Source organism: Aspergillus welwitschiae (genome assembly GCF_003344945.1).
Source record: "Aspergillus welwitschiae strain CBS 139.54b unplaced genomic scaffold BDQ94scaffold_34, whole genome shotgun sequence".
In the NCBI taxonomy this organism is placed as follows: Eukaryota; Fungi; Ascomycota; class Eurotiomycetes; order Eurotiales; family Aspergillaceae; genus Aspergillus; species Aspergillus welwitschiae.
In genome coordinates this window covers 320,909-345,296 of record NW_020798728.1, presented here as the reverse complement: position 1 = coordinate 345,296, position 24,388 = coordinate 320,909, and the positions used below count along the sequence as shown (strand labels likewise).

Here is a 24,388-nt window from a genome sequence, read left to right as displayed (position 1 = left end):
GTTAGCAGATAAGGCCTGAATCCTTCCAAAAGTAGTAGTAAGTTGTTACGACAGCACGTCTGAGGCATTCTGTCTTGTTCTTTCTCTTTTGATAGCATAGATGACAGCGTTGTCTCTTTTACTCTACCAAAAGAGCAGAAACGAATTCATGTAATAACAGAACAAACTTTTCGGCTTGGACGAGGGTTATTACAACATTACCTAGTAGTCACACGTGACAGGAACTTCAATTTAATCAGACGGGGTCAAACTATATGTAACTAGCATGGATCACTCTCGAGTGCTTATCGTGCGAGTGAGAGAAGGTATGACTGCTCGGACTTAGAGATGCGGATGTTGTACTTCCAATGGAAATGGCAGTTGGCTTCAATGGAATACATAGGTTAATTCACTCTACAAGTCAAGAGGCGTTTGTCATAAAAAAAGATTACCTCGTCATCTCCGACCCGAATCTCGGAAAAGGCTCACTGTTCATCCCACAACTGCCTAAACAAACTCCGCCCACCAAGCAACTCCCCGGGCCTCCCAGTCTCCACGACACAGCCATCCTGCATGATCACAACCTGATCAAACTCCCGAATGCATCTCAGTCGATGCGTCACTGCAATTACAGTCGCATGCTCGAAACAGTTCCTAATGATCTGGAACATCAACCGCTCCGTAGCAACGTCAACATTCCCACTGATTTCATCCAAAACAAGGATCTTCGTTTCTGTTTGACGGAGGAGCGCTCTCGCTAGACTCAAAAGCTGGCATTGGCCTCGTGAGAAAGTCCCCTCACTTATTTGAAGGTCCAGAGAATAGGGTTGTCGTGTACTTCGATCCATCCCTAAACCTACTGTAGCCAGAGCGGAACACATTGTCTCGTCGGAGAATTGTTCTCCGCTGGGGTCGAGATTGAAACGTAGTGTTCCTGGAAGTATCAGAGGGTCTTGGGGGATTACGGTAAGTCGGGCTCGTAGAACGTCGCAGGGAACATCGCGTAAATTTATCCCGTCAATAAACACGGAGCCCGCGATGGGATCGAGAAGTTTGAAAAGCAGGAGAATGAGGGAGCTTTTCCCACTTCCGCTTCTGCCGCAAATAGCTACCTTCTCTCCAGGATGGATATTAAGGGCAATATCGCGCAAAATGCATTGATGGGGACTCTGTTGTGCGTCGTAGCTTGCGTAGACATGGTCGAACCTGATCGAGCCGCGAGATGGCCAGTCACCCGTAGGCTGTTGGATAAGCCCACTATTTGGGGCATCTTCTTTCGGAACAGTGTCTTCATAGCTTTTGACGCGAGCAATAGCGCCAAGCGTCGTCTCCAACTGCGTCCACGAAGTTATGAGGTATGACAGGCTGCTGCTGAAGCCCAGGATATTCAGCAAAGAAACTGCAATCGCGCCAGTATGCACCGATGAGCCTAGGGTAACGGCCAAGGAGACAACAATAATTGCCAGTCCCGCTGCCAGGAGGTCGAGAACGAGGTTCAGCCAGCGTTGTATACAGAACATTGTATAATACGGCTGGATTGCCCTATCGACTAACTGTCGGCACCGCGCCGCCCATGCAGCTTGCCAGCCAAATGCGCGGATGGTATCCGTGCCGGAGGCTGTCTCAAGAAAGTGCGTGTAGAGCGGACTTTGCGCTTCGAGTTCCATGAGCCGTAGCTGACGTGAAGTGCGCAGGTAGAAGTTTTGCAGGGCGTAGAAAACAGTGATCACGAACGGCACCGTAATAGCAATGTATTTATTTCCTGCAGCAATAAGCATGACTTCGGCAATAAGCGTTCCGGCACCGAAGATCGTCATAAGAAGCGCGCCGGATAGTTGGTTATCGATTTGGGAGAGATCTTGGCTGAATCGGTTCAGGATGGTTCCGCTGTCATGTGTGGTGAAGAATGAATAGGGTGCATTTATGGTAGCGGTTAGTAGCTGTGTGTGTAAACGGCGGGAGCTTTTTGCGACGAGGAAGATGATGAGGAATGTGATGCTTAGGATGGTGCCAATAAGCTGGATAAAGGCGCAAGCTCCGTAGACCCCTAGGTATACGCTGAGGGAGTAATTGAAGTCATGGTCGGACCAGTATTGGAGCCATAGAGTAGGGAATTTGGAGCCGAATACTTGCACGACTATGAGGCATAAGAAGCAGGCGGATGATTTCCAGCCCATTGATTTAAGGTAGTATCGGTAGACAGAGAAGTCACCAAGCCGGCGTGGTAGGTCCTGGCGGGACTCTATGAGTTTGTTTTTTGTTCCTGTTGTCACGGGGTGTCGTTCATCGGTAGGTCTTGCTTCGCTCTCACTCTGTAAGGTGATGATCTTTTCAGAAAGTATATCAGTCGAGATTCCTGACGTGACCGTTCCATTTCGGAGTTTTATGACCACATCAGGTGAGAAAGCGCGCTCGGGATCACTGCAGGCAAGAACAACCGCAACATGGTGGGTTTTACATAGTCCTTCCGGACCAAATGCGCGATCAAAGACTTTTCTGGAAGTGATGATGTCCAGTGCACTGAGTACATCGTCGAGAATTAGGAGCTTTCTGTGCGAGTATATGGCACGCGCTATTGCCAGGCGCTGCCTTTGTCCGCCACTCAGGGAAGTGCCACCGGAGCCAACGCAGGTTCTGTCTCCTTCGGAAAATGTGGCAATGTCTTCGTCAAGTGCACATGCATGGATAACAGCGGTATACCAATTTTCATCAAAGTAAGAAGGGCCAATTATGGCTTCTCTTACGGAGACATTTGGCAACCAGGGCTCTTGTGCACAGTAAGCTATTGCCACGTCTTTTGAGTAAGAACCAGCGATGCAGGGTACAACTCCTATGAGGCCTTTGAGTAGCGAAGATTTCCCGGAGCCGGTAGCTCCTGTGACGATCGTCAGCGTAGAGGGGCGTATCTCGATGTTTATGTCCGTCAAAAGCGGTGTGGTAGCATCTGCATATTTGAAACTGGCTTTTTGGACAGACAGACACCTGCCATCCGTGGGGAGGGCTTCCAGCTGAAACACGCTCCCGGGGGCCACTTTACCTGATGTTTGATGATCGTCACTGTGATAAGAAATTCGACCAGTCTCAATTTCTGGCAATAGAAGATAGTCCTGAATGCGCTTGAAGCAACCTAGAGCAACTCCTACTTGGGTTATTCCATGAACAAAGACTTGGATAGGCTGAGTGACTAAAGCAATCAGGGCGAGAACGGTAAAGGAGTTCGTTGAAGTGACCACACCACTTCCGGAGACCATTGTGGAAATCGTGAAGGTCAGAATCGGTCCGGCAATTTGTGGTATGTTTGCTGTAGCGGCCGATCAGTATGATATTCTCGCTGGAGTGTGGATAAGGAAGATATACCAACAACGTTTCTCCACATTATAAGCATCCGGGCCCCACGAGCGCGTTCAAGCTCGAAGTTACGGAGGTCACTTATCCGCCGCTCTATAAAAGAAGAGATACCCAGCATCTTGATGCTCCTAATAGAACCGATAACTGACGCAGTGGTTGCAACGCGCTCTTGGACAGCCTGGTTCCATATTCTCTGGCGTGGGGGTGACCGGGCGGCTACAACATAGCTGAGGGATACAGCTGCCAGGGCACAGCCAACCGATGCTAAGCATGCCCAACCTACTTGTCGTGCAAGGAAGAATATGGCAAGGCTGACCTCGATGGGCGAAGCGAATAGGGCGTCTAATCGCATCAAGCTGTTGCAGATGGTCTCTGTGTCGGTGCTCATCAATGTTAGCGCAGCTGAGTTATTGACCGTAACAGTGTCCAGTCGCTGTGTCTTTTCATAGAGAGTAGTAATTAAAACACTTCGAATCACAGTGGTGGCACGATTTAGCCCATGCATATATAGCGATGTCGTAGCCTGGACAGACTTTTTGTCAGTGTGCTTCATGCCTTTAACGGGTAAATGATTGGTTGGTATAAAAGCGTACTGCCGTTCCCAAATAGATCAGGACTGTAGCTCCAACAAGCGCCCCTCCAACAGCACTGTCTTTGGTAGAAACGGAGAGATATCGAATGACACAATTCAAAAATAACGGCTGTGAAATTTTGAGACCGATCAGACCGATCCGGGGGATTGCCGTCCATATCAAAGTTCGCCGAACGCAAGACAATATTGCCAGCAGTAACCTATATTGTCCTCCACGGCGATAGTTCATTGCTATATGTAACGTCAATGACGTCGAATTACTTGATATGTAGAGGACGTAACGTACTCAGTGACCATTTCGACTCGAACTTGGCCTGCGCTACTTCAGCCGAGAGGTTGGGATCAATAGGGAATAGATAGCTGGGACTTAACAACCCGCGAGACCCGCGAGCCAACAAGGGATTCAGCCACCAGAAAACGATACGATTAACCATGCCCCCCGTTTTCTCTGGAGAATAATCAGCGAATTGAGGCTTCAGATATGTCTGTTTCTCTTGTGACTCTGCTATGAGCAACAAGAAACGAACACCCAGGCCTGCAGTACATGTTCCCGCGATAGTAGAAGGGAATCGCAACCATAATGTCCTGGCTTGTACGCCATCAAACAATGTGCTGAATAGGAGATAGATACAAAGCAGATTGGAGGGCGAAACGGATCGTATGTGCTCGTGGCAGGACAGGATCGGTATGCCGAGGGAGCATATCAATGACAGGCAGGCCGATGCAATGGTGGTTTTATTGTAATGTTGCGGAGCCATCGCCCAGAGCATCAATAAGGTAATTTGGCTGCAGATCAAAGCGATGCTCAGAATGATCTTCACCCAAATCGAGATCTTCGCATGCTGACTTGATGTCAATGTGATCTTCCCGGATTGCCCAAAGAGCTGCAGCAGCCTCCAGGCTACGGCTGGGAGAAAACATGCCGATGGGATAATGCCAAATATTACCTGCTCAAAGAGAAGGGTGAAGTCCAGGTAGGAGCAGCCATGGATTGGGGGCCCAATTGTCTGATCAGCTGCAGAGCTACATAAGCTTTCCATGTTAGTAAATAGAAGACACCAAATGCGAACCAGTACCGTGATTTTCGGCTTACAATGGTTTCAGGTGATAAAATCGAAGTCAAATGGCTTTTAAAGATAAGCACCGTAAGCAATCTAATCAGCTACATAGGGGAGATCTTTTCTAGGCAGCAGCAGAAAATTGTCTTTATCTGGAACTAAGGCGACTACTGAGTTAGTTCTCCGTTAAACCTTGCAGTTCCTTATCTGCGCACAACTGCACCAGTCAGATACTACAGCATTCACTTAGTCGGAAGAACCCTTGTCTGCGGCCATGGTCTGTGATTGGCCGAGAGGATGGCTCCTTGGAACCGTGCGGTAACAGAGACTTAGTAGCATCGCGATCACCTACAGGGTACTAACAGAATCCCTCTTCGTACGATGGGGATTAGGCCGTAATATTGGCCGACTTTTAGGCGATCACGAACAGACTCGATCAAAGCGGCAATTTACCCTACACGTAACAATAGCAATATGAAGCTCCTGACTATTCTTTCTGCGACTCTCTTCGTTTCCGCCGTGGCAGCCAGACCTGTGGGCGATAAGGCAGCAAGAGAAGTTCCACATACGATTTGAATACTGATGTACTGAACTTTCATGTCATTGTCTCCCTTTTTAGCAATATTCAAATGGCTCATGTGCATGCAATAGTGTGCCTCTGATCAAGGTAGTAAATGTTGCAAAGGCCGTTATCTTACCAGCGCCGTTCTAGGCCAGAATCCTCTGGATTCTTGTCAGCTTTGCGGTTGTGAAAAGACCAGTTAGGTCGATCCGTTCGGCCTGGAACATCATCGCCGCATATAATAGCCAACACTTGGTAGACGTGAACTCGCCTACATAGTCGATGACTATCCAAATATATTAGCTCTGGCGCGGTGTTACCTATTAATTTTCCAGTGTTATGGGTTTTGTTGCTCCTAGGTTGTCCTCACCCAAGGGGCCATTATCAGAGGAACAACTAACGCCAGGTCGTTTGACGACAGGTTTAGTTCTACGCTCACGTTGATGAGGCCTGCTTATTTGTACCATCAGCTCGATAAACCCGATTTTATCCTATTTACGTATTAGATAAGCCGTACAGATAATTTAGGTCTCCATCCAGAAGAGGAATTAAGTTGCTGTCTCCGTAGTAAGAAGTGCACCATTTTTAAGAATCCACTTAAGTCGGGATATTGAGAATGTCCAGACTGTGGGACCTTGCTCGAAGGAATGTTAAGAATAGTTCTGCTGTGTAGAATAGCATCAATAATCCCCATTTAGCATTCAATTGCCTTTTGAGGTTGTCCGGTCCTGGTTGTGCTTTCTTAACAACGGCACTTGGCTATATCTCCTCATGAATAAGGGATTCAGAAGGCTGGGCGATGATTTTCTTGCATGAGAATGAATATAAATAATCAGGGAATATTTACTCCGCGAACAGTTCTCAACTACTACACTGTTGACAAAGAAAGGGAAGTCGCTCTCTTTTCTATCATGCACTGAATGAGACAGTTATTCCGAGCTTTTTCCTACTAGAAAATCAACTATCCTAGAAAGTGCTTGATTATCCCCCTCGATAGTTTCCTGCTTGTCTTCATCGACCCAGCCATGGGTGTAGCCCCCGCCAAAGTCGATAATCCACAGATTATCATCAACATCAACCAGGATATTGTCCAGCTTCGCATCGCCCCAAACTATCTCCGCAGCATGTAACGTTTCTATCGTGTGCTGTACCTGGCTTATCCATTTTCTCCGAACTGGTAAAGGCGTGCTTGGGATATCAATATATCCCAAACTGTCACGATGCTCGATATAGTCCATCAAAATGCCTGATATCTTGGATGAGTCGCCTTGAGAATCCACAAACTCATGAACCTTAGGTGCACGGATAATGTTCAATAAGCCAAGTTCTTGGATACGGAGCAATGTGGATATCTCTCGAATTGCGGGTTCCATGACATAAGCAGGCTTGAAGAACCGTGGCATTCCGTGCTCAGTGAAGACTTTTGTTGGTCGTTGGGGTAAGTCTCCTCCTGCCATATCTTGTGGTAAGAAGACTTTCGAAGACGTCACAACTGGAATCTTAAAGTCTGCAATCGAGCAGGTCAACTCCACACTTGGTAACATGTCCTGCAGGAGCTGCTGGCTCGGTGTAGATGAATGCGCTTGCAGTTTTCCATCAATGATCATAGGAGTTAGAATGATGGTTTCAGGATAAAACCAATCATAGAGCGTGTGTAATTGTGGTTGTTGTTTGGAACCCAGGGCTCTCATCTGAGAGTTACATTTGAAAGCTATCCAGAAACACAGCTGTTCCATTGGATCGCCCTTATCATCTTCCTGCTCGAAAAGCTCGTCGGAATCAAGCTTCCGAAGCAGGGACAAATATTCGCTTTCGACATCGGGATCTCCTTGTAGATTATCGGCAGATACGGTTATATTGAATCTTTTCCCGTAGCAGAATATAGTTAACTCAGTATCAGTGCCAGCACCGTACCAAAAATTGAGTATGTCATATGGTGGTAAAGCTTCTGTGGATGGAAGGTGAAGAGGTTGAGTCATCACGAGTGAGGTTGACGGATGGGCTGATGGTATTGAGGAATGGGAAGCAACAGTAAATGAATCAGAAGTAAGCATATGACCAGTGTCTCCGCAATGAGAGGCTTCCGAGTCCCTGTTATTTGGCATGCAAGGCACATGCGGCAAGGAAAACAGTGGGGTGTCCTCGGCTGGATTGCTTATCTCCGATTCACAACTGTGGTACACAGATCGCCCAGTACAACGCGCTCAGTGACTGTACCAGTGATTCATTTGATACAATCAGAGAACCAGTAAGTACGCGCTCAAACTCTTCAATAATACAGAATCAGTCAGCATTCTTGTGATGATTTGGGAACAGCGCCCGTTCCTCGGACAATCTACTATCCGTCAATAATAAGACACCCCGATAAACGACATAATTATTGTCATTCATCAGCGTGCACCCGGCCTAGTCTTTGCTTGACTGCCTCACAAGCGTCTTCTTTTTAAAATCCCGCACACCTTTTGTTGTTGTTGATTTTGTTTTGTGATATCCATAATGACTGGATCTTCCAGAGCAGAGATCATCGAGCAAGAGCCGATTGGCGCTAGAATGGATGCCTTCCACGCTAAGCTAGCGATAACATGCGAGGATTTAGGGCTCCCATACTGTGTGAACTCACCTATATAATCTCGAAAATGAAAGTTGTAAAGCTTCCAATCCTTTGAGTGCTTCTAACAGTGACTCTAGCTCGCAAGAGTATATCACTGGACCTGGTCGTCGCCTTGCAGGCGCTTCCTGCCTCCCGTGTATTACCTCCCGTTGCTGGACGCCAAAACCTCCTGAGTGGCCTCATAATCCTAACCTCGAGAATCAATGCCAACGAATTTCAGTTTGAAAATCTGATACCACTATTACATGCGATCCTTAGCTGTGAGTTGGATGACAGAATCTGGGATAAGGTCTATGCTGCTGCGGCAGAATCCACCCCACATCCTCATCCCGCGTCGTACTTCAAGCACATTCCATATTCACATTCCAGCAGCGCCAGCCCAAATTTGAATGATCACGTTGCTAATATTGATGCTATGCTCGAGGAGGAATTAGGCTCAATATATACCGATGTTCCCGGATTCGACGAGGCATACTTTGGAGCCGTTGAGGGTTCCTTTCGTCATCAGGTCTCACATGCAATGGTCTTGTTATTGTTCGGTGGTATCCTAGCCTATGGGAAGCATGCTGGTGCCATTATCATACCTCCCTGTCTAAATGTTTGGGCGTTCATCTTCCATGTTATTGTTCATGTCAATAAAAAGATCTGCTGCTGCCATGCAAACAAAGTGTTAAGATTGAGCTAAAGACGAATCTTAGTACGGAAATGGACATAGCTAGTATGGTAAATCAGAGACAATACAGCAAACCAATACACTAGAAGCTGACTGAGCCATATATAGAAAGGTTCGACAAGAAAAAAAGAGAATTATCGAAAAAAAGAAAATTACATACAACAGAAGGGATTCGCTGGTGGTCACCCACCCAACTACTAACCTCCCGGCGTGTGGCTTGAGTACGGCTGAGCGGACGGGAAGCCCTATTTTCCACACCCTGTGGTCGTATGTACTTATCAGTTTATTGGAAGGGATTATATAGGCAATAAAATAGGCTAAGTATCAATGGTAGGGTTGGTAGGACATCATTGCACTGCAAGCGGAAGGATGATCGTGTGGCTGCGGTTAACACCATTCTTCCTCATTCCTTTCCAAATCTAGACACCCACAGACCCGCTGAAACTCCCCAGGGGAAAAAATGGAAAGGGAAATATTTGCAATGTAGATGAGAGCAAATAAACTCATATACTGCCACTACACTGCTCCAAGCGAAGACACAGAGACTGGATACTAAAGACCCTGCAACGCCATAGCCTCACCCAACTTCTTCACAAACACCTGCACATGATCCGGTCCCAAGACATTAGCATGGTCACCTGGTACATGTCTCAGGTTTACCTTCTGTCCGGAGAAATTCTCCCAGGCAGCCAGACGTCGCTTCCATTCTTCAGGTGTAACATTCAGGAACTCCAATGGAGTGCAATGAAAGACATCCATATGCGCATTCACCACACCACGCGGCTCATATTCTCTTCCTATCTCCTGTAGGCTGAAGGCAACATTGATCCACTGTTCTAGACTACCTTCATCGAGGCTCAACGCCAGGAGCTGGCCAGGATCCACTTTCTCGATCACTCTGGCCAAGGCATCATGCTTCGGAAACCCAGAGATCTCCCGAAGGAGAGTCCGGTATGAGTCTCGAGAAAGAAGTCCGAGGAAGTAGGAGATGTTAACTAGGCAGTCGGTCCATGTAACTCTCTTCAGGATTGGACTAACATATGGAGGACGGTTAAGGCCGGCAAGGTATTGGACTTGGTCACCTGCTTTCTCGAGGGACTTGGCAAGTTCGAATGCTAGCATCGTGCCGTAGGAGTATCCGAGGATAGCGTAAGGGCCGTGCGGTTGAAGCTTCTTCATGGAGGAGTGGTAAGTGCGGATGCATTCGTCGATGCTGGTGAAATATGGCTCATTGTGGTGGAATCCGCGGGCCCGGAATGCGTAGACGGGTCGGTCTGTGATGAGCTTGGCTATGTTGATGAATATGAGGGCTTCGCCTGCGGCAGGGTGTACGAGCCATAGAGGTGTCTTGTTGCCGCTGGATTGGAGCTTCACGGCTGGGATGTATTGGTGATGCTGTTGGCATGCTTCGGATAAACCACGGACAGTGTTATGGGCAATCATCGTGGCGAGAGGGATTGGCTCATTTAGTGACAACCTTGTTCGCAAGGCATGTTGGAGCCGGATAAGCGTTAATGAGGTAAGGCCTAGTTCGAAGAGGTCCGTGTCGATTCCGATGTCTTCTTGAGGTAGGGACAGGAGTTCTGACAGCTCTTCCACGATCACTTTTTCGGTAGGTGACTCGGGTGGCCTGAATATGGCTTGCCGATACTTCTTGATCATGTCTCTATCGATAGCTTCTTGCATTTTGTACTGACCACTTGCAACCTCCCGCTGCAGGCTAGAGCGAGGAAGCTTCCCCAAGGATGTGCGTTTTACAGTCTGTAAAGGCAATATATACGGGCGCATATTCGTTATCATCGTGATACGGTGCGATATGGCAGTCATCGTCTGATATCTAGCTTTAGCATCGTTGACGCAATAGGTATGCTGGTAGATGACGCAAGGTCGCTCTGTGTCTGCACCCTTGGGACGGAATGAGAAGCATATCACACAGCCAGAAACAATACCTGGTATGCTTGCTTCCTCTATAGCGGCTTCCAGCTGATGCGGAACATATTTGACACCGTTGACGGCGATCAATTCTTTAGTCCTACCCGACAGACTTATCCTGCCGCCCGCGCCGATGTAACCCGTATCCCCAGTTCGAAACCAGCCATCGGGGCCGATAGCCTCACTGGTTGCTGCTTGATTGTTGTAATAACCAGAAAATACAAGCGGACCTCTGAGTTCCAGGTGGCCTTCCTCTCCTAAGGCCGCGGGACTGTCACCCGTAGCTATGGAGACGATCCGTGCCTGAACGCCCGGGACACACTTTCCCAGGGAAGCAAACTCATTTTCGTTGCGAGTATCAAATGCAGGAAATTCCAAGTTGTAGATGCACCCTGCGCAAGTCTCAGTCATGCCGAATCCAGGGACGATGACATTTTCAGGTGCGCCGTGTTGGACCAGCAATCGAGACACTTTGGCACAAGTACTGGCAACAACAGCCTCCCCACCAGACACGATGTATCGTAGACATCTCAAGTCAAAGTGAGGTCTATCTTCTCCTTGGGAGGTCTCCAAATAACGGCCAACTTCAGCGAGGAAAAAGTTGGGCGCGAACGTCCTAACTACACGATGTCGACTTATGAGATCGAGGAACAAGGCCGGACGAGATATTATCTCGTTAGGCAGAACGTGAACTTGGCCGTACCCGACAAATAGTGCATGGAGATGGATCTCGATTAAACTCCCGACGTGGTCGAGCCGAATCTAATTCAAGAACGAATGACCAGTGTCCTCAACACATAGCGAATGGCTTTTCCCTTGGAGGGGAGGCCAGTATCTGGTTGTGTGTTAGAGACACGGCTTTTGGCAGACCAGTACTTCCAGATGTGAGCATCAGCAGAGCAGGATGCCCACCACCGCTATTTAATGGTGCTCCGGAACTGGTTTCTGTCGTAGCGACAAACTCTGCTGGTGAACCATTCAATGATTCTATAGCCACAACGTGCAAGGGAGACTCTCTTGTGAGCAGGTTTTGGAGGGTTTTCCGAGTTAGACAGATAGACTTATCGAACAGCTCGCTTAGATGACAGAGATGCCTTGTGCGGTGTTCTTCACTTCGAGGCAGAGCAGTGGACATTGCAGGAATGTAGCCTGCATATAAGGTAGACCAAAACCATATGATATTGTCCAGATGGTCTTCAAAGTGAAGTAGTATGACAGGAGACTCGGTGTCGCACTGCAGCCGGCGTAGTAGTATAGCATTCGATGTGGCCAATGAATCGAGCTCTGTGTAACTTAACCTCGTTACGGAACCGAACCCAGCGATGCCGGTCGAATAGGCACAGACACCACGAGGTTCCTGATGGTCTGCTGCTTTGCGGAGGATATCTATTATAGAATTCACGGTCATTGTGCCAGTGAATTGACAAGTGGAGGCTCGACTGGATCAGGGGAGATAAGGCCAAGGCTTGGACCAGATATAAGCAGAAATGGAGTGTTTGATGGTACTATCCGCAAATCGGAAAAGTATGCACCGAGATCTCCCATTTTATAGTTCTTCGAATGTATGAATTGCTCAAGGAACAGCATTTTCTAACTTTATCTTGCTTGCAGATGAACCGCATGCAAAATGGCATGGCTGGAACCGGAACGCGGTCTGGATAGAAGAGCAAGCCCACGCATTGCAGGATTATCCTGGCGAGTACGCGACGTTCCATGTTGCTTGACTTTCGTGTAGCCAAAGTAGACCATTAGGGACACTCCTCGGGAAGATGATTACGCACATCATCTGACCAATTTCTGTAAGAACGGTGAATAGCGTCACAGATCCACTGGATGAGGTTGCATTCTCCGTACTACCGCAGGGTTGCCAAATGATACTACGAAGAATGTATCACGAACAGGTGCGTTTTCCTCGTCTCCTATTCGGTTTGTACACATATTACTCTGTACTTGTTCCCAATTCGGAGGTGGGACAACAGATTGCATCAGCGAGGGACGATCGTTAATGCATCCATTGACGCTATAGAAAGCACTGGTATTCCCTTCTTGATAAGTACAATACTATGTCATAATTGCATGTTTTCGATACGGTCACTCGGTGATGGTCGGAGTCTGCTTCGAGACAGGAGACGATGAGATGACTATTGATGCAAGGGGATGCCCATCCCACATGCCTCAGATACCGGTAACCAGGGCTAAGCATGAGACATTATATTTTGAAGCTATTTATGAAGCCTTGATGCATTTATGTGCAGACATATTGCGGGCACCGGTCAACCAAAAAAGAAGACATTGATTCTAGTAGCTCTATCGAACTGCCCCGTTTATTCCACAGGTGACCAGCGACATGTATCGACCCTCAGAAGAGGCAAGAAGAATTTACGATCTTCTTTGCCAGAACTCTGAACGTCTCGGTCTCCCAAGCGAGATCTATAGTAGCCGAGTACAGTTTCAGGCCAATTCAGATACGATTTACTATCCGATCCCTTTCAAGGTCACCGAAACCCTGGCAGCTCTCAAGGGGATAGAAGGAGCCCTGGCAGCTCTGATAGCGGATCTGCAGTCAGCATCTAAGCCACATGAACGAAAGACTACGATCAATCTTGAAAGGGCAACGCTTTTCGGCTTTCAGGCACTGGTCGCCAAGATCAATGGGTACTCCCGATCCGACCCTGAGGTCAAACGATACTTGAAAGGTAAGCCGCTCTCTTGTTCCTAGTGCAGGGAGCAGGAATTGACGAGATGAAGATACCGATATCCATGCTGCACAATCAAATCCGTATCGGCGAATGGCAGCCAGTATGTACCGGACCAAGCATGATAACGAGTTCTTTCATCTGCATGGCTCTTTGAACCCAACTTCCACTCTGAAAATGCTCGGTTTAGACAGCCACCGCGCGGATCTCACTGACTACGATGAGATCATAAACACTATTCAGAGGCAGGTTCAAAAGTTCTCAGCAGCTGAGCTAGAGAGACTCAACGAGACGAATCGGCAAGCAGGGGTGACGGTGTACGAGTATGAAGAATTCAGAAACACTCCCCATGTAAGGTGATCCTCGCAGCTCACACGGACAGAAAACCAAGATATACTCATATTGTGAACAGGGTAGAACGAATATAGAGGAACCTTGGTGGAAGGTTATGCGCCTGCCAGGGAAGACACCGCCAGCCGCTTTCAACCCTAGTGGAAGTCATAGGATACTCGAAGGTGTCAAGGTCTTGGAGCTCTGTTGTGTCATTGCAGGGCCCATGATCGGTCGTACATTAGCTGAATACGGAGCGGATGTTTTGAAGGTTACATCTTCAACGGTGCCTGACGTACCATTCTTTCAGGTCGACAATAACATGGGCAAGCGTACTGTGGAATTAGATCTCAAGGCTGATGAGGATCGCCGCCAGTTCGAAGCCCTTCTCGCTGATGTCGACGTGATCATTGATGGATACCGCCCTGGCGCCCTTCGAAAACTTGGATACAGCCCAGAAACTATGGCTGCCATGGCAGAGAAGCGTGGGAAAGGGATCGTCTACATATACGAAACCTGCTTTGGGCACGAAGGTGAGTGGTGCCATCGCCCAGGATGGCAACAGATAGCCGATTGCGTATGTAACACACCCAAATGAGCTTTGCAGGGACACTCTCCTATTAAAACTGACTTGCAAATAGCTCACCGGATTTGCAAGGTGTCATGGGCGATTCCTTGGCCGTGCGGCGGAACCGATGGTATCCCCGTTGCCTATAGCTGACTCTGGTGCCGGTTGCATGGGTGCCATCGCTGCCTTGACTGGCCTTTACAATCGTATACGATACGGCGGATCGTATATTGGTCAGGTTTCCTTGATGCAGTTCAACTTACTGCTCTTTGCTGTCGGCCAATATCCGAACTCTACAGAGTCACAGCTGCAGCGTGCCTTTGCTCCTGCATTTTCCAAGTTACGCTTCTGCGACAGCGTTGGCCGCAGTTCTGTCCTGGCATTAGAGGTCATGAGGGAACGGTTTCCACACCTCTTTGTGGAACCATCCCCAGGGGATCGCCAGAATAGTCTGACAGAGATATGGTACTCTCATCACTACGGAGCGGACGTGGAAGTTGTACGACCTGTAGCTGAGATCGAGGGAGTCGAGAACGGCTTTGCTCGTGCAACTCGACCAAACGGTGCAGATGCATCTCCATCCTGGGATTTCCCGCAGGAACAGGGTTCCCGGAAGCTTTAGGCATAGTTATGCGAGACTGCAGATGAGACAAATTGCAACATCGGACAGAACATGGAGTCCGATCCGAGAACTATGTAGAGTGAGATTACAGGGAATTTCTATAAACAGAATCATGAAGTGATTGGCTTGTGAGACCTTTGTTCTGTTCAAGCAGGTTGGTGGCAAATCAAGCTTATGTTATAACTCCTACCCTGTTCTGTGACTGAGTACTGGTGTCACCTTCCCTCATTATCCCAACTCGCATCTGTTCGAGTAAGACTGTTCGATCTAGACATAAGTAATCTTACATACAGCCCGCGAGTAATACGTTACATATAACTCCAGTATAGCACAGGTCACAGAGTAGCAATGCTCCAGGTGTTGCGTTCTCCGTAGGGCAAGCCCGAAGCAGTGAGGCACATCGGCTTATGTTTCCGCGAGTCAGGATTGTGCTTTATGGACTCCTACGCTGAAGAAATCAAGGTTGACTGAGCTCATCACACTACTATATTGACCTTGTGATGTTTCCGACCTTGATTTTGGCTTGAGAACGTAAGCCCTTGCTGCTCTTTGGCACGCATTAGTAACAATGCACCACAACACTTGATTTCTGTTTGGCGGGATGTAGTTTCCGTGGCCATTAGAAGATGGACTATATTGAGGTGTCGAACCCCTGCATGTATAAGCATTAATTCTCTTTTCTTTGATTATATACACTCTCTTTCTTGGGTTTAACAGGTTTCCCAGTATCTTCGGCGCTCAGACTACCTTTTCAAAAGGCTGACGGCACTCAGGACACTGGTCTTCCGCCTAGAACCCATTTTCATCCCCAGAATCCGAAAGCTCCAGTCCTTGTCTGAACATGGAGGCACATAGCAGCAGCGATTCTTTCAGTACTCCGGCGCCTAGAGTGGCCTCTGACAGGCTGGACGTCTGGTACATCCATTATTTTTTCACACTCATCGACACCTTTGATATATAGAGCACTAATCCAAGCACATACAGGTCAATCGTCAACGAAGCAGCTGCTATATCTCCAATTCAACCAATCGTGAACCTGGGACAAGGCTTCTTGTGAGCCTATTCCTTCTGTCCGTGTGGCTGATTATATACCTAATCACTCATTAAGTGGCTTTAACCCGCCTCAGTTTGCTATAGATGCGGCCAAGGAAGCGCTCAATAGGGTTGATTGCAACCAGTGCGCTCCAACGAAGGTAAAGCTATAGCCACAGCCTCATTGTATAGATCTGATTAATACTGAGAGTTCAACAGGGCCGCCTAAGTCTGAGAAAGGCCATTGCGTCGGCTTATTCCAAGTTACTTGAAAGACCTATTGACGAGGAGAATGAAGTCGCCATCACATCAGGTGCTAATGAAGGTAAGCCTGTAGGTAACTATCATGTTTAAGTGGTCACTGATCAGTAAAAAAACATACAGGCATGCTGTGTGCATTACTGGCATTTATACATCCCGGTGACGAAGTCGTTACATTTGAACCCTTCTTTGACCAGTATGTTTCTCATGGACAAGACATTGTTTCCACAGGTCTAACTACCAGCCATCGTGTGATAGATATAGAAGCGGAATTGAACTGGCAGGTGGTATTCCTCGCTATGTGCCTCTTCACCCGCCAAAGAACAGCAGTAGAGCAATATCAAGTGCATCCGAATGGACAGTTGACTTTGAAGAGCTTGAGAAAGCCATAAACAAAAACACGAAGATGATTGTATGGGCCATATCCTTTGCCCATCCTCTGTAATACCTTAGTATGCGTTCACTAACCAAGTCCAGATCCTCAACACGCCGTATGAACGCCTCAATTCAGTTACACCTCACTAAGCCAACAAGCTAACCACAGCACTGCAGTCACAACCCCGTAGGAAAAGTCTTCACAGAGGCAGAGCTCCAGCGCATTGGCGACATCTGCTTGAAACACGATCTTCTCATCCTCTCCGACGAGGTCTACGACCACCTTTACTATGTCCCCTTTACGCGAATCGCAACTATCTCCCCTGACCTCTTCGATCACACACTAACCGTCGCATCCGCTGGGAAAGCTTTCCATGCCACAGGCTGGAGAATCGGCTATTTGATTGGGCCACAGCAACTCATCAAATATGTTTCCGCAGTACACACCCGCATCTGCTACAGCAGCGTATCTCCGCTACAGGAAGCAGTGGCGGTTGCTTTCGAAGAGGCGGACAGGAACAGCTTTTGGGAGCATAGCCGGCAGGAAATGAAAGATAAGATGAGGTTGTTCTGTGAGGTTTTCGAAGACCTTGGACTACCGGTTTGTCCTTCTTATCCGATTCATTTATGGAACCTTTGGAAGAAAGAGAATCGTTCGTACTGACGAGGGTTCGTAAGTACACCGAACCCGAAGGCGGATACTTTGTCCTGGTGAATTTATCCCGGGTACAAATCCCCAGCGATTATGTATTCCCAGCACATATTGAACAACGAAGAAGAGACTGCAAGCTCTGCTGGTTCTTGATCCAGGAGATTGGCGTTGCCTCTATTCCGCCGTCGGAGTTCTATAGTGATGACAATGCACATATAGGGGAAGACTTTCTTCGGTTTGCGTTTTGTAAAGAAGACGAGGTCCTGGGAATGGGCAAGCAGAGGTTACTTAAATTGAAGAATTATATTGTTTGATGTGGGCCGCGATTACGTCTTTCCAGGATACAGTTTGAATGCTGCGTGCTGGATCCTTCGAGTTACTAGTTACTATAAATTTGCTCCTATATTCATAGTCTCTATATTTCGTTTGTTTTGATCCAACCCCTTGTGCACTTGTAGTGATGAGTATGAGAAGAAGCTATCCTGGCAAGAGGCTGACGAGATGCATCGAACATCCACTTGGCTTAATTATTAAGAACACAGGAAAACCAGTTGTTGCAGATATCATTAGACTATCCAGGATGTGAAGGACAAAACTCTTAGTTCTTAGTACTAACAAGTCCATACTATAGTTTTGCATTGCTAGGTTGGCGGGTGGGCAATGAGATATATAACTTAGTACTCTTCCGGATGGCGCCTAGTACTATATACTAATCATAACGGTAGGTTGAAGATAATAGTAGTAGATCATCACAATGCTTACGTGTATTTTGGGTTTACTGCTCTATTTATATTTTTTCACGATGGTTTGGAATGCCTCATACTGTTAAAAAAGTCAATTCAGGGAATGCGGGTTTTTATATCTGGGTTTTATCGGTAGGTTCGATGCACATGGTCGGAGCGCTTCTACATGATCAATAAGTTCCTTAGGCCAAATTTTTACTTGCCGATAGCTGTCACTGAACAAGCAGTTTGTTAGTAGGATACGCTTTAGGACTCAGCAGGTTGTACAAATGGCGATTTGCTTTTTCATATCGTGTCCCTACTGCGCTATCGCCACTGCACTGTAGATCCTGTAGATCGATGCTGATACAGGCATGTCTTGCATACTTGTTTCACTCTCCTGTTGCTAATAGTAATCTCGCCAACATGCTATCTCTCGGGAACACAGTCACCGATGCAAGGGAATTCTCCGTCGGGAAGGAGATAGGCTATTGCTCCAATGATCGCCGAAACTAGTGGTATGCTGTGTTCGTAACAGCATGGCGACTGATGCTGCTGATGCCGGTTATGTTCCAGCAATTCCAGCTTTCTGGGTCATTCACTCTTGTTCCTTCATACATCATTATGGAGTCAACTAAGGATGATGTCTGCACCGTGATACAAGCAGCCTCGAGTGAGAACGAGAAAAACGATGATTCCCAGACACTCGTTGACAGCGAAGAATCATCATCTTTCCCGGAAGGAGGATGGCGAGCCTGGTTAGTAGTCTTGGGCGCATGGTGCGCCATCTTCCCGACAATGGGAATAATGAACCTGTACGGGTTGTTGGAAGATTGGCTGGCAGAACACCAGCTACATGAATATTCAAAAGCATCAATCTCGTGGATCTTCAGTTTGTGGCTTTTCTTCTTCTATCTCGGTGGCATCCAAATTGGTATGCATCGCTTTCATTCCGACGCTCGAACATCTACTGACACGTCCTGGAGGGCCCATATTTGACGCACATGGTGTCAGATATATTCTCGTGCCTGGCTGCATTGGCATGACCTTGTCGATGATGTTCCTCAGCGTCTCCCACGGTACGGTTGGATATCTCCAGCCCCGGTTTCATGGACTGACTTTTGCCTGGTCAAGAATACTATCAGTTCATCTTGGGATTCAGCATTTTAGGTGGGCTCTCTGCATCAGCAGTGTACACACCCAGTGCTGCGTGCATCACGCACTGGTTCCTCAAGAGACGTGGTCTAGCGACCGGGATCGCGACGACAGGGGGTGGCATTGGAGGAATTATCTTCACCAATGTGTTCGGTATCCTGAGCAATAGAATTGGGTTCCCCTGGACTATCCGCATCCTGGGATTTATATTCCTCGCTAGCCTAATGGTCAGCCTGCTTACTCTCGAAGCACGTCTCCCACCTAGTCCGTCAGCAGGGAACAAGATCGACATTCGCGCGCTCAAGGAGCCCGTCTTCACCATGACTTCCATCGCCGTCATTTTCGCGGAAATCGGCTTGATAGTCCTAGTCACCTATTATCCGTCCTATGCACAATCGCACGGCATCACTGGCGCCCTTTCCTACCAGCTCATGACGATCATGAGCGCAACATCTATCTTCGGCCGCGTCATTCCGGGAGTCTTAGCGGATATATGGGGCCGCTTCAACGTTATGTTTGGGACCTGTGCTGTATGTACTATTCTGTCCTTTGGTCTATGGTTTACGGCGGGCACCGACAAAGCTTGTATCCTGGCTTTCGCGGCATTAATCGGGTTTTGGAGCGGACCAGCGATAAGTCTGACACCCGTCTGCGTGGCTCAAATCTCCAAAACTGAGAGCTATGGCAAACGATTCGGTACAACAATCGCGCTGATGGCGTTTGCGTTGTTAGTTGCCATTCCTGTGGCTGGTGAGATCTTGAAGGGGCAGAATCGGGGGAAAGTAGAGACGGAGTATTCCGGCTTGATTGGGTTCAGTGGAGCGGCATATGCTGGAGCCTGTCTATTTCTGTTTCTGGCCAAGGGAGCCAGTGTTGGTTGGCGGGTTACAAAGGTATTTTGAGAATTAGTTAGAGTTTGCTACTCGTTAAGGGTAGATAGATAGAGCTTGAAGATAGACTGAATAGACTAGATAGATATAGAGCAGTGGGAGATGAAGCAGCATCCGCCCAGCTTCTCGATCGGGCAAGACGCACGGACCCGAACCCGAACACGCGCCGCTTTGGACTTTGGATTCTCGCAACAATCCGACGGAGCTTCATTCTCCAATACCACATTGCTTATTGCCTTTCCGGTTATTTCTCTCTGTTTGCAGGCCTGTACACGGTATTTCAACCTAGCACTGCTAGTGTGATAGCCAGCTCCTCTCTGCGAAAGTTGTATTGCCTGCTGAGGGACGCCGCGGTCTGTTTACTCTCCCCGGACGCCGTCGCCCCTCCAACCCGCCTCATGCCTTTCTGTCCATGCGACCGTTGTGACAGCCCCTCGCTCTTGAACCGCACTCAATCTCGTGTCCCACGTGCTTTATTTGGTCATGGAGAAGTTTCTGCGCTCCTGGCGTCAGGATGCGCTGAACCGGGGCCAGCATGATGCGGCCATCTACATTGGCGATAAAGTGCTTGCGCTAACCAGTGAGTGAGCCAACCCAGTATCATCCCGATCAGTGCTGAACCTATTGCTTCTCTAGACAGCGACTCTGATGCCTTTTGGCTCGCACAAGTACATTTTTCGAACAACAACTACGCCCGTGCCTTGGCCCTCCTGTCACGAAAAGACCTGATCTCCAGAAGTACGGCTTGTCGCTATCTGGCCGCACACTGCCACATCAAACAGAATCAGTTCGATCAGGCACTCTCAGTCCTGGGCGATCATAATCCTACGCATCTTATACGCAGCAGCAATAGTCGCCGCAAAATCCAACACCTTAACGGTCAAAGCCATGTTACCTTGCGGAACGGAAAGACGACAGCGTCGCGCATCGATCGGGGCGAAGAGCGAGAGCGGGAGGATGCAAATAACGTTCGGTTTGAGGCGGCGATGTGTTACTTACGGGGACTCTGCTTTGCGAAACAAAATGCGTTTGACCGTGCTCGCGACTGCTACAAGGACGCCGTACGCATTGACGTGCAGTGCTTCGAGGCTTTTGACCAGCTTATGAAGAACTCCCTCATGTCTCCGGCAGAGGAGCTGGAATTCCTCGAGTCCCTTGATTTCGACTCCGTGTCGAGTCCCGACCAGTCAGTCGCGCAGGAGGCCGCCCACTTTACGAAGATGCTTTACACCACCCGATTGTCGAAATATTCATCGCCTACGATCCTCTCAGACGCTACCGAAACCCTATCAACTCACTACAACCTAGCGGAGAATCCGGATATTCTGCTTTCTCGCGCTGAAGCTCTATATACGCAATGCCGATTTGCTGAAGCTTTGGAACTGACTTCGTCAGTTCTGTCCACATCTCAGTCTGCGGTTTCGTCGCAGATGACGCCTGCAGTCCATATTTCTGCCCAAAGCCACCTGGGACATCCGCCAGCCGTGTACCCCTTGCATTTGGCTTGCTTATATGAGACGGGCGCCACGAACGCCCTGTTCCTTCTGTCCCATACGCTTGCCGATCATGCTCCCGAGGAGTCTTATACATATCTCGCAATTGGTGTTTATTACTTGTCCGTCTCTAAGATCGCTGAAGCTCGACGCTATTTCTCCAAAGCGTCTCTTTTGGACCCGCATTCTGCGCCAGCATGGATTGGCTTCGCTCATACCTTTGCTGCCGAAGGTGAGCACGATCAAGCCATTGCGGCGTATAGCACTGCAGCTCGGCTTTTCCAGGGCAGTCATTTGCCGCAGCTCTTCCTGGGAATGCAACATCTTGCGCTAAACAACATGTCCTTGGCCCATGAGTACCTGTCGGCCGCCTATTCCATGTCGACCGGATCCGCGTCTAGCTCTGCTCCCTCTATAAGGGCCAATCCGTCGGAACTCACCTCTTTGGGTGGTGACCCGCTCGTACTCAACGAGCTGGGTGTAGTTTTGTACCATCAGAATCACCTCGAGGGCGCCGTCGAGCTGTTCCGTCAGTCCCTCACGCTGGCCACATCGCTTCAATGTGAACCTGGGGCCTGGGTTGCCACGCGAGCTAATCTCGGGCATGCCCTGCGACGTATCGGTCAATTCCAAGAGTCACTGGCCGAGTTCGACGAGTGTCTTCGCATTGGTGCGGCGGGTGCAAGCTTCGGGTACAGCCCGTTCCTAGGAGGCAGCGGAGGAAATGCCTCTGGAGTCGCCTCATCCGGAGTTGGAGGGTACGAGGATCGAGGGTTGATTGGATCCCTGCACACTGCTCGCGGCCTGGTGCTGTTGGAGCTGAACCGCACCATGGAAGCCGTTACAGCCCTGCATGAGGCAGTACGTGTCTTGGGAGCGAGTGGTGGTGGTGATGCAGCTGGTGGTGCCGGCATTGCTGGCACGCTCTTATCGCGAGCACTGGAAATCTGGGCATTAGAGGGCCAGGAAGAGCCGGTGGTGTTAGAGGATGCTCGGACCACCACAAGCCGCAGCTCGACACGGTCTTCCAAGGGAAAGGGGAAAGTATCTCGACGACGTGGGACTGTGGACGAAGCATACGCCGAGGAGTGGACCGATGAGGTTGCTCACGTCGACAGCCAAACCACAGTCACAGAGGAGACAGCTGGAGACAAGGTGGAGATGGAACTTGATGACGAGGCTGATGGACTCCTCCGACATGCTATGAGCCGTGTACGCGGCGGACGAAGCAAGCGACAGCCAGGCCTGAGTCGGGATATGGAAATGAACGACACGCCAGGGCCGGCGGGAGGGCGCAGCCGTGGGTCGCGGATGCGAAGCAACGCTAGACATAGTTGAAGGACACAGGAAACATTGGAGCATAGCGACTGGGCGTTTGGAGAGGTATACCCTGGTTTTGTCATTGGAGCTGGCACCATGGTTCGGTTATAGCATTGGAGGCGTATATCATTTAGTTAGAGCCAAATGCATAATTAGTAAGCATTCATCAATCATCTTGTGTACATAGATAAGAAGTAAACGTCACGTGAGTGCATCCGATAGCATCGCATCGCAATCGCCATCTACACTCACCTCCTACACTTTTCAACTTATCCTCAACACCTTTCCACCCATACATACACACAACGCCTTGGTTACGAACGTTACGGATAATCCGCCACCATGTCCGAGCGAAAGGTCCTCACGTAAGTCCCGACCACAACATCTGAAAGACAACCACAGCAACTAACATAACCTCAAATGTAAAGCAAATACTACCCCCCGGATTTCGATCCCAGCGCTATCACGCGCACACCAAAGCACCTGCGCCAGTGAGTACCCCCTGCCCAGAGATACAAATATCACAATACCCTCTAACAAAATGCTCTAGACAAGGTCCCAAAGTAATAACCGTCCGCCTCATGGCCCCCTTCTCCATGAAATGCACGAAATGCGGTACGTTCCCCCGTTCCCATCCCCCCCCTTGAAACTCATCCTAACATAAATTACTACTTCGCAGGAGAATTCATCTACAAGGGCCGCAAATTCAACGCGCGCAAAGAAACCACATCCGAAAAATACTTCTCCATCCCGATCTACCGCTTCTACATCCGCTGCACGCGATGCAGCGGCGAAATCACCTTCCTGACGGACCCGAAGAACATGGATTACCGGGCGGAGCGGGGCGCGAAGCGCAATTTCGAGCCATGGCGGGACAGAAGCAAAGCGGAGGAGACGGCGGAGGAGACAGAGGAGCAGGTGCTTGATCGGTTGGAGCGGGAGGAAGGGGAGAACATGGAGCAGGAGGAAAGGGATAAGATGGCAGAGTTGGAGGAGAAGATGTTAGATTCGAAGCGGGAGATGGCAATTGCGGATGCGTTGGATGAGATAAGGACGCGGAATGCGAGGATTGAGAGGGGTGGTGCTGGGGGAGAGATGGCGTTGGGGGCGGTGAGGGAGGAGAAGGATGAGGAGGCGGAGAGAGTGGAGAGGGAGATTGAGGAGGTGGCGAGGAGGGCGTTCAGGACGGAGGAGGGCGAGAAGGTTAGGAGGTTGGTTGAGGATGATGAGAGTCCTGATAATGGGGTGGGTGGCAGTGGGAATGTCGCTGCCAGCGGCAGTGGTGCTGGGGAGATGCCGCCGCCGCCGCCTTCGTTTGCGAGGGTGAAGAAAGCGAAGAAGCCTGCTGTGAATAGCTTGGGGATCAAGAAGAAGGCGAAGCCGTCGTTGGTATAGTTTATATTATCTATGGGTGGGATGGCGTTCGGCTCATGAGCATGGAGTTTTGTTACTATACGGGCATTATCATGATATATTAAACTGAACATGTTGATTGATTAAATAATTGTGATACACCA

The 24,388-nt window shown here is 48.9% G+C and overlaps 9 protein-coding genes across 9 annotated transcripts; 6 read left to right on the top strand and 3 right to left on the bottom strand.

Moving 5' to 3' along the window:
• Window positions 1-359: 359 nt before the first annotated feature.
• On the bottom strand, window positions 360-4,959 carry BDQ94DRAFT_182123 (P-loop containing nucleoside triphosphate hydrolase protein; the record flags this gene model as incomplete). The annotated part of the gene is made up of 4 exons (XM_026774067.1): window positions 360-3,280; window positions 3,337-3,850; window positions 3,921-4,150; window positions 4,206-4,959. 4 exons carry the CDS (start codon window positions 4,957-4,959, stop codon window positions 465-467), a joined length of 4,314 nt encoding a protein of 1,437 aa, XP_026622863.1. The 3' UTR covers window positions 360-464.
• A 1,509-nt stretch (window positions 4,960-6,468) lies between these two features.
• Window positions 6,469-7,518, bottom strand: BDQ94DRAFT_182121 (uncharacterized protein; the record flags this gene model as incomplete). The annotated part of the gene is made up of 1 exon (XM_026774066.1): window positions 6,469-7,518. One exon carries the CDS (start codon window positions 7,516-7,518, stop codon window positions 6,469-6,471), a length of 1,050 nt encoding a protein of 349 aa, XP_026622862.1.
• A 517-nt stretch (window positions 7,519-8,035) lies between these two features.
• BDQ94DRAFT_161843 (uncharacterized protein) lies at window positions 8,036-8,869 on the top strand (the record flags this gene model as incomplete). The annotated part of the gene is made up of 3 exons (XM_026769447.1): window positions 8,036-8,147; window positions 8,228-8,781; window positions 8,849-8,869. 3 exons carry the CDS (start codon window positions 8,036-8,038, stop codon window positions 8,867-8,869), a joined length of 687 nt encoding a protein of 228 aa, XP_026622861.1.
• Window positions 8,870-9,375: 506 nt separating this feature from the next.
• On the bottom strand, window positions 9,376-12,163 carry BDQ94DRAFT_182120 (uncharacterized protein; the record flags this gene model as incomplete). The annotated part of the gene is made up of 2 exons (XM_026774065.1): window positions 9,376-11,517; window positions 11,612-12,163. The coding sequence occupies 2 exons, from the start codon at window positions 12,161-12,163 to the stop codon at window positions 9,376-9,378; spliced, it is 2,694 nt and encodes an 897-aa protein (XP_026622860.1).
• A 939-nt stretch (window positions 12,164-13,102) lies between these two features.
• Window positions 13,103-14,971, top strand: BDQ94DRAFT_161841 (CoA-transferase family III; the record flags this gene model as incomplete). The annotated part of the gene is made up of 4 exons (XM_026769446.1): window positions 13,103-13,451; window positions 13,498-13,802; window positions 13,864-14,358; window positions 14,423-14,971. 4 exons carry the CDS (start codon window positions 13,103-13,105, stop codon window positions 14,969-14,971), a joined length of 1,698 nt encoding a protein of 565 aa, XP_026622859.1.
• Window positions 14,972-15,812: 841 nt separating this feature from the next.
• On the top strand, window positions 15,813-17,605 carry BDQ94DRAFT_173584 (pyridoxal phosphate-dependent aminotransferase; the record flags this gene model as incomplete). The annotated part of the gene is made up of 9 exons (XM_026772191.1): window positions 15,813-15,886; window positions 15,956-16,024; window positions 16,080-16,164; window positions 16,223-16,328; window positions 16,388-16,460; window positions 16,523-16,676; window positions 16,742-16,755; window positions 16,817-17,240; window positions 17,318-17,605. The coding sequence occupies 9 exons, from the start codon at window positions 15,813-15,815 to the stop codon at window positions 17,603-17,605; spliced, it is 1,287 nt and encodes a 428-aa protein (XP_026622858.1).
• Window positions 17,606-18,562: 957 nt separating this feature from the next.
• On the top strand, window positions 18,563-20,070 carry BDQ94DRAFT_182119 (major facilitator superfamily domain-containing protein; the record flags this gene model as incomplete). Its single annotated transcript, XM_026774064.1, has 3 exons — window positions 18,563-18,947; window positions 19,000-19,092; window positions 19,148-20,070. The coding sequence occupies 3 exons, from the start codon at window positions 18,563-18,565 to the stop codon at window positions 20,068-20,070; spliced, it is 1,401 nt and encodes a 466-aa protein (XP_026622857.1).
• A 228-nt stretch (window positions 20,071-20,298) lies between these two features.
• Window positions 20,299-22,990, top strand: BDQ94DRAFT_81300 (anaphase promoting complex subunit CDC16). Its single transcript, XM_026776601.1, has 2 exons — window positions 20,299-20,638; window positions 20,695-22,990. The coding sequence occupies exons 1-2, from the start codon at window positions 20,542-20,544 to the stop codon at window positions 22,887-22,889; spliced, it is 2,292 nt and encodes a 763-aa protein (XP_026622856.1). The 5' UTR covers window positions 20,299-20,541; the 3' UTR covers window positions 22,890-22,990.
• A 148-nt stretch (window positions 22,991-23,138) lies between these two features.
• On the top strand, window positions 23,139-24,372 carry BDQ94DRAFT_149971 (Saf4/Yju2 family protein). The gene is made up of 4 exons (XM_026767489.1): window positions 23,139-23,236; window positions 23,300-23,362; window positions 23,422-23,486; window positions 23,551-24,372. The coding sequence occupies exons 1-4, from the start codon at window positions 23,214-23,216 to the stop codon at window positions 24,264-24,266; spliced, it is 867 nt and encodes a 288-aa protein (XP_026622855.1). The 5' UTR covers window positions 23,139-23,213; the 3' UTR covers window positions 24,267-24,372.
• The last annotated feature ends 16 nt before the right edge of the window (window positions 24,373-24,388 follow it).

What these genes read in the sequence shown, in the direction of transcription:
- BDQ94DRAFT_149971 (XM_026767489.1), top strand. Translation starts at nt 23,214, where the DNA reads ATGTCCGAGCGAAAGGTCCTCAC. An exon ending in ACACCAAAGCACCTGCGCCA is followed by an intron (nt 23,363 to 23,421) that starts GTGAGTACCCCC and finishes AAAATGCTCTAG; the next exon opens with ACAAGGTCCCAAAGTAATAA. An exon ending in CATGAAATGCACGAAATGCG is followed by an intron (nt 23,487 to 23,550) that starts GTACGTTCCCCC and finishes ACTACTTCGCAG; the next exon opens with GAGAATTCATCTACAAGGGC.
- BDQ94DRAFT_81300 (XM_026776601.1), top strand. Translation starts at nt 20,542, where the DNA reads ATGGAGAAGTTTCTGCGCTCCTGGCGTCAGGATGCGCTGAACCGGGGC. An exon ending in TAAAGTGCTTGCGCTAACCA is followed by an intron (nt 20,639 to 20,694) that starts GTGAGTGAGCCA and finishes TTGCTTCTCTAG; the next exon opens with ACAGCGACTCTGATGCCTTT.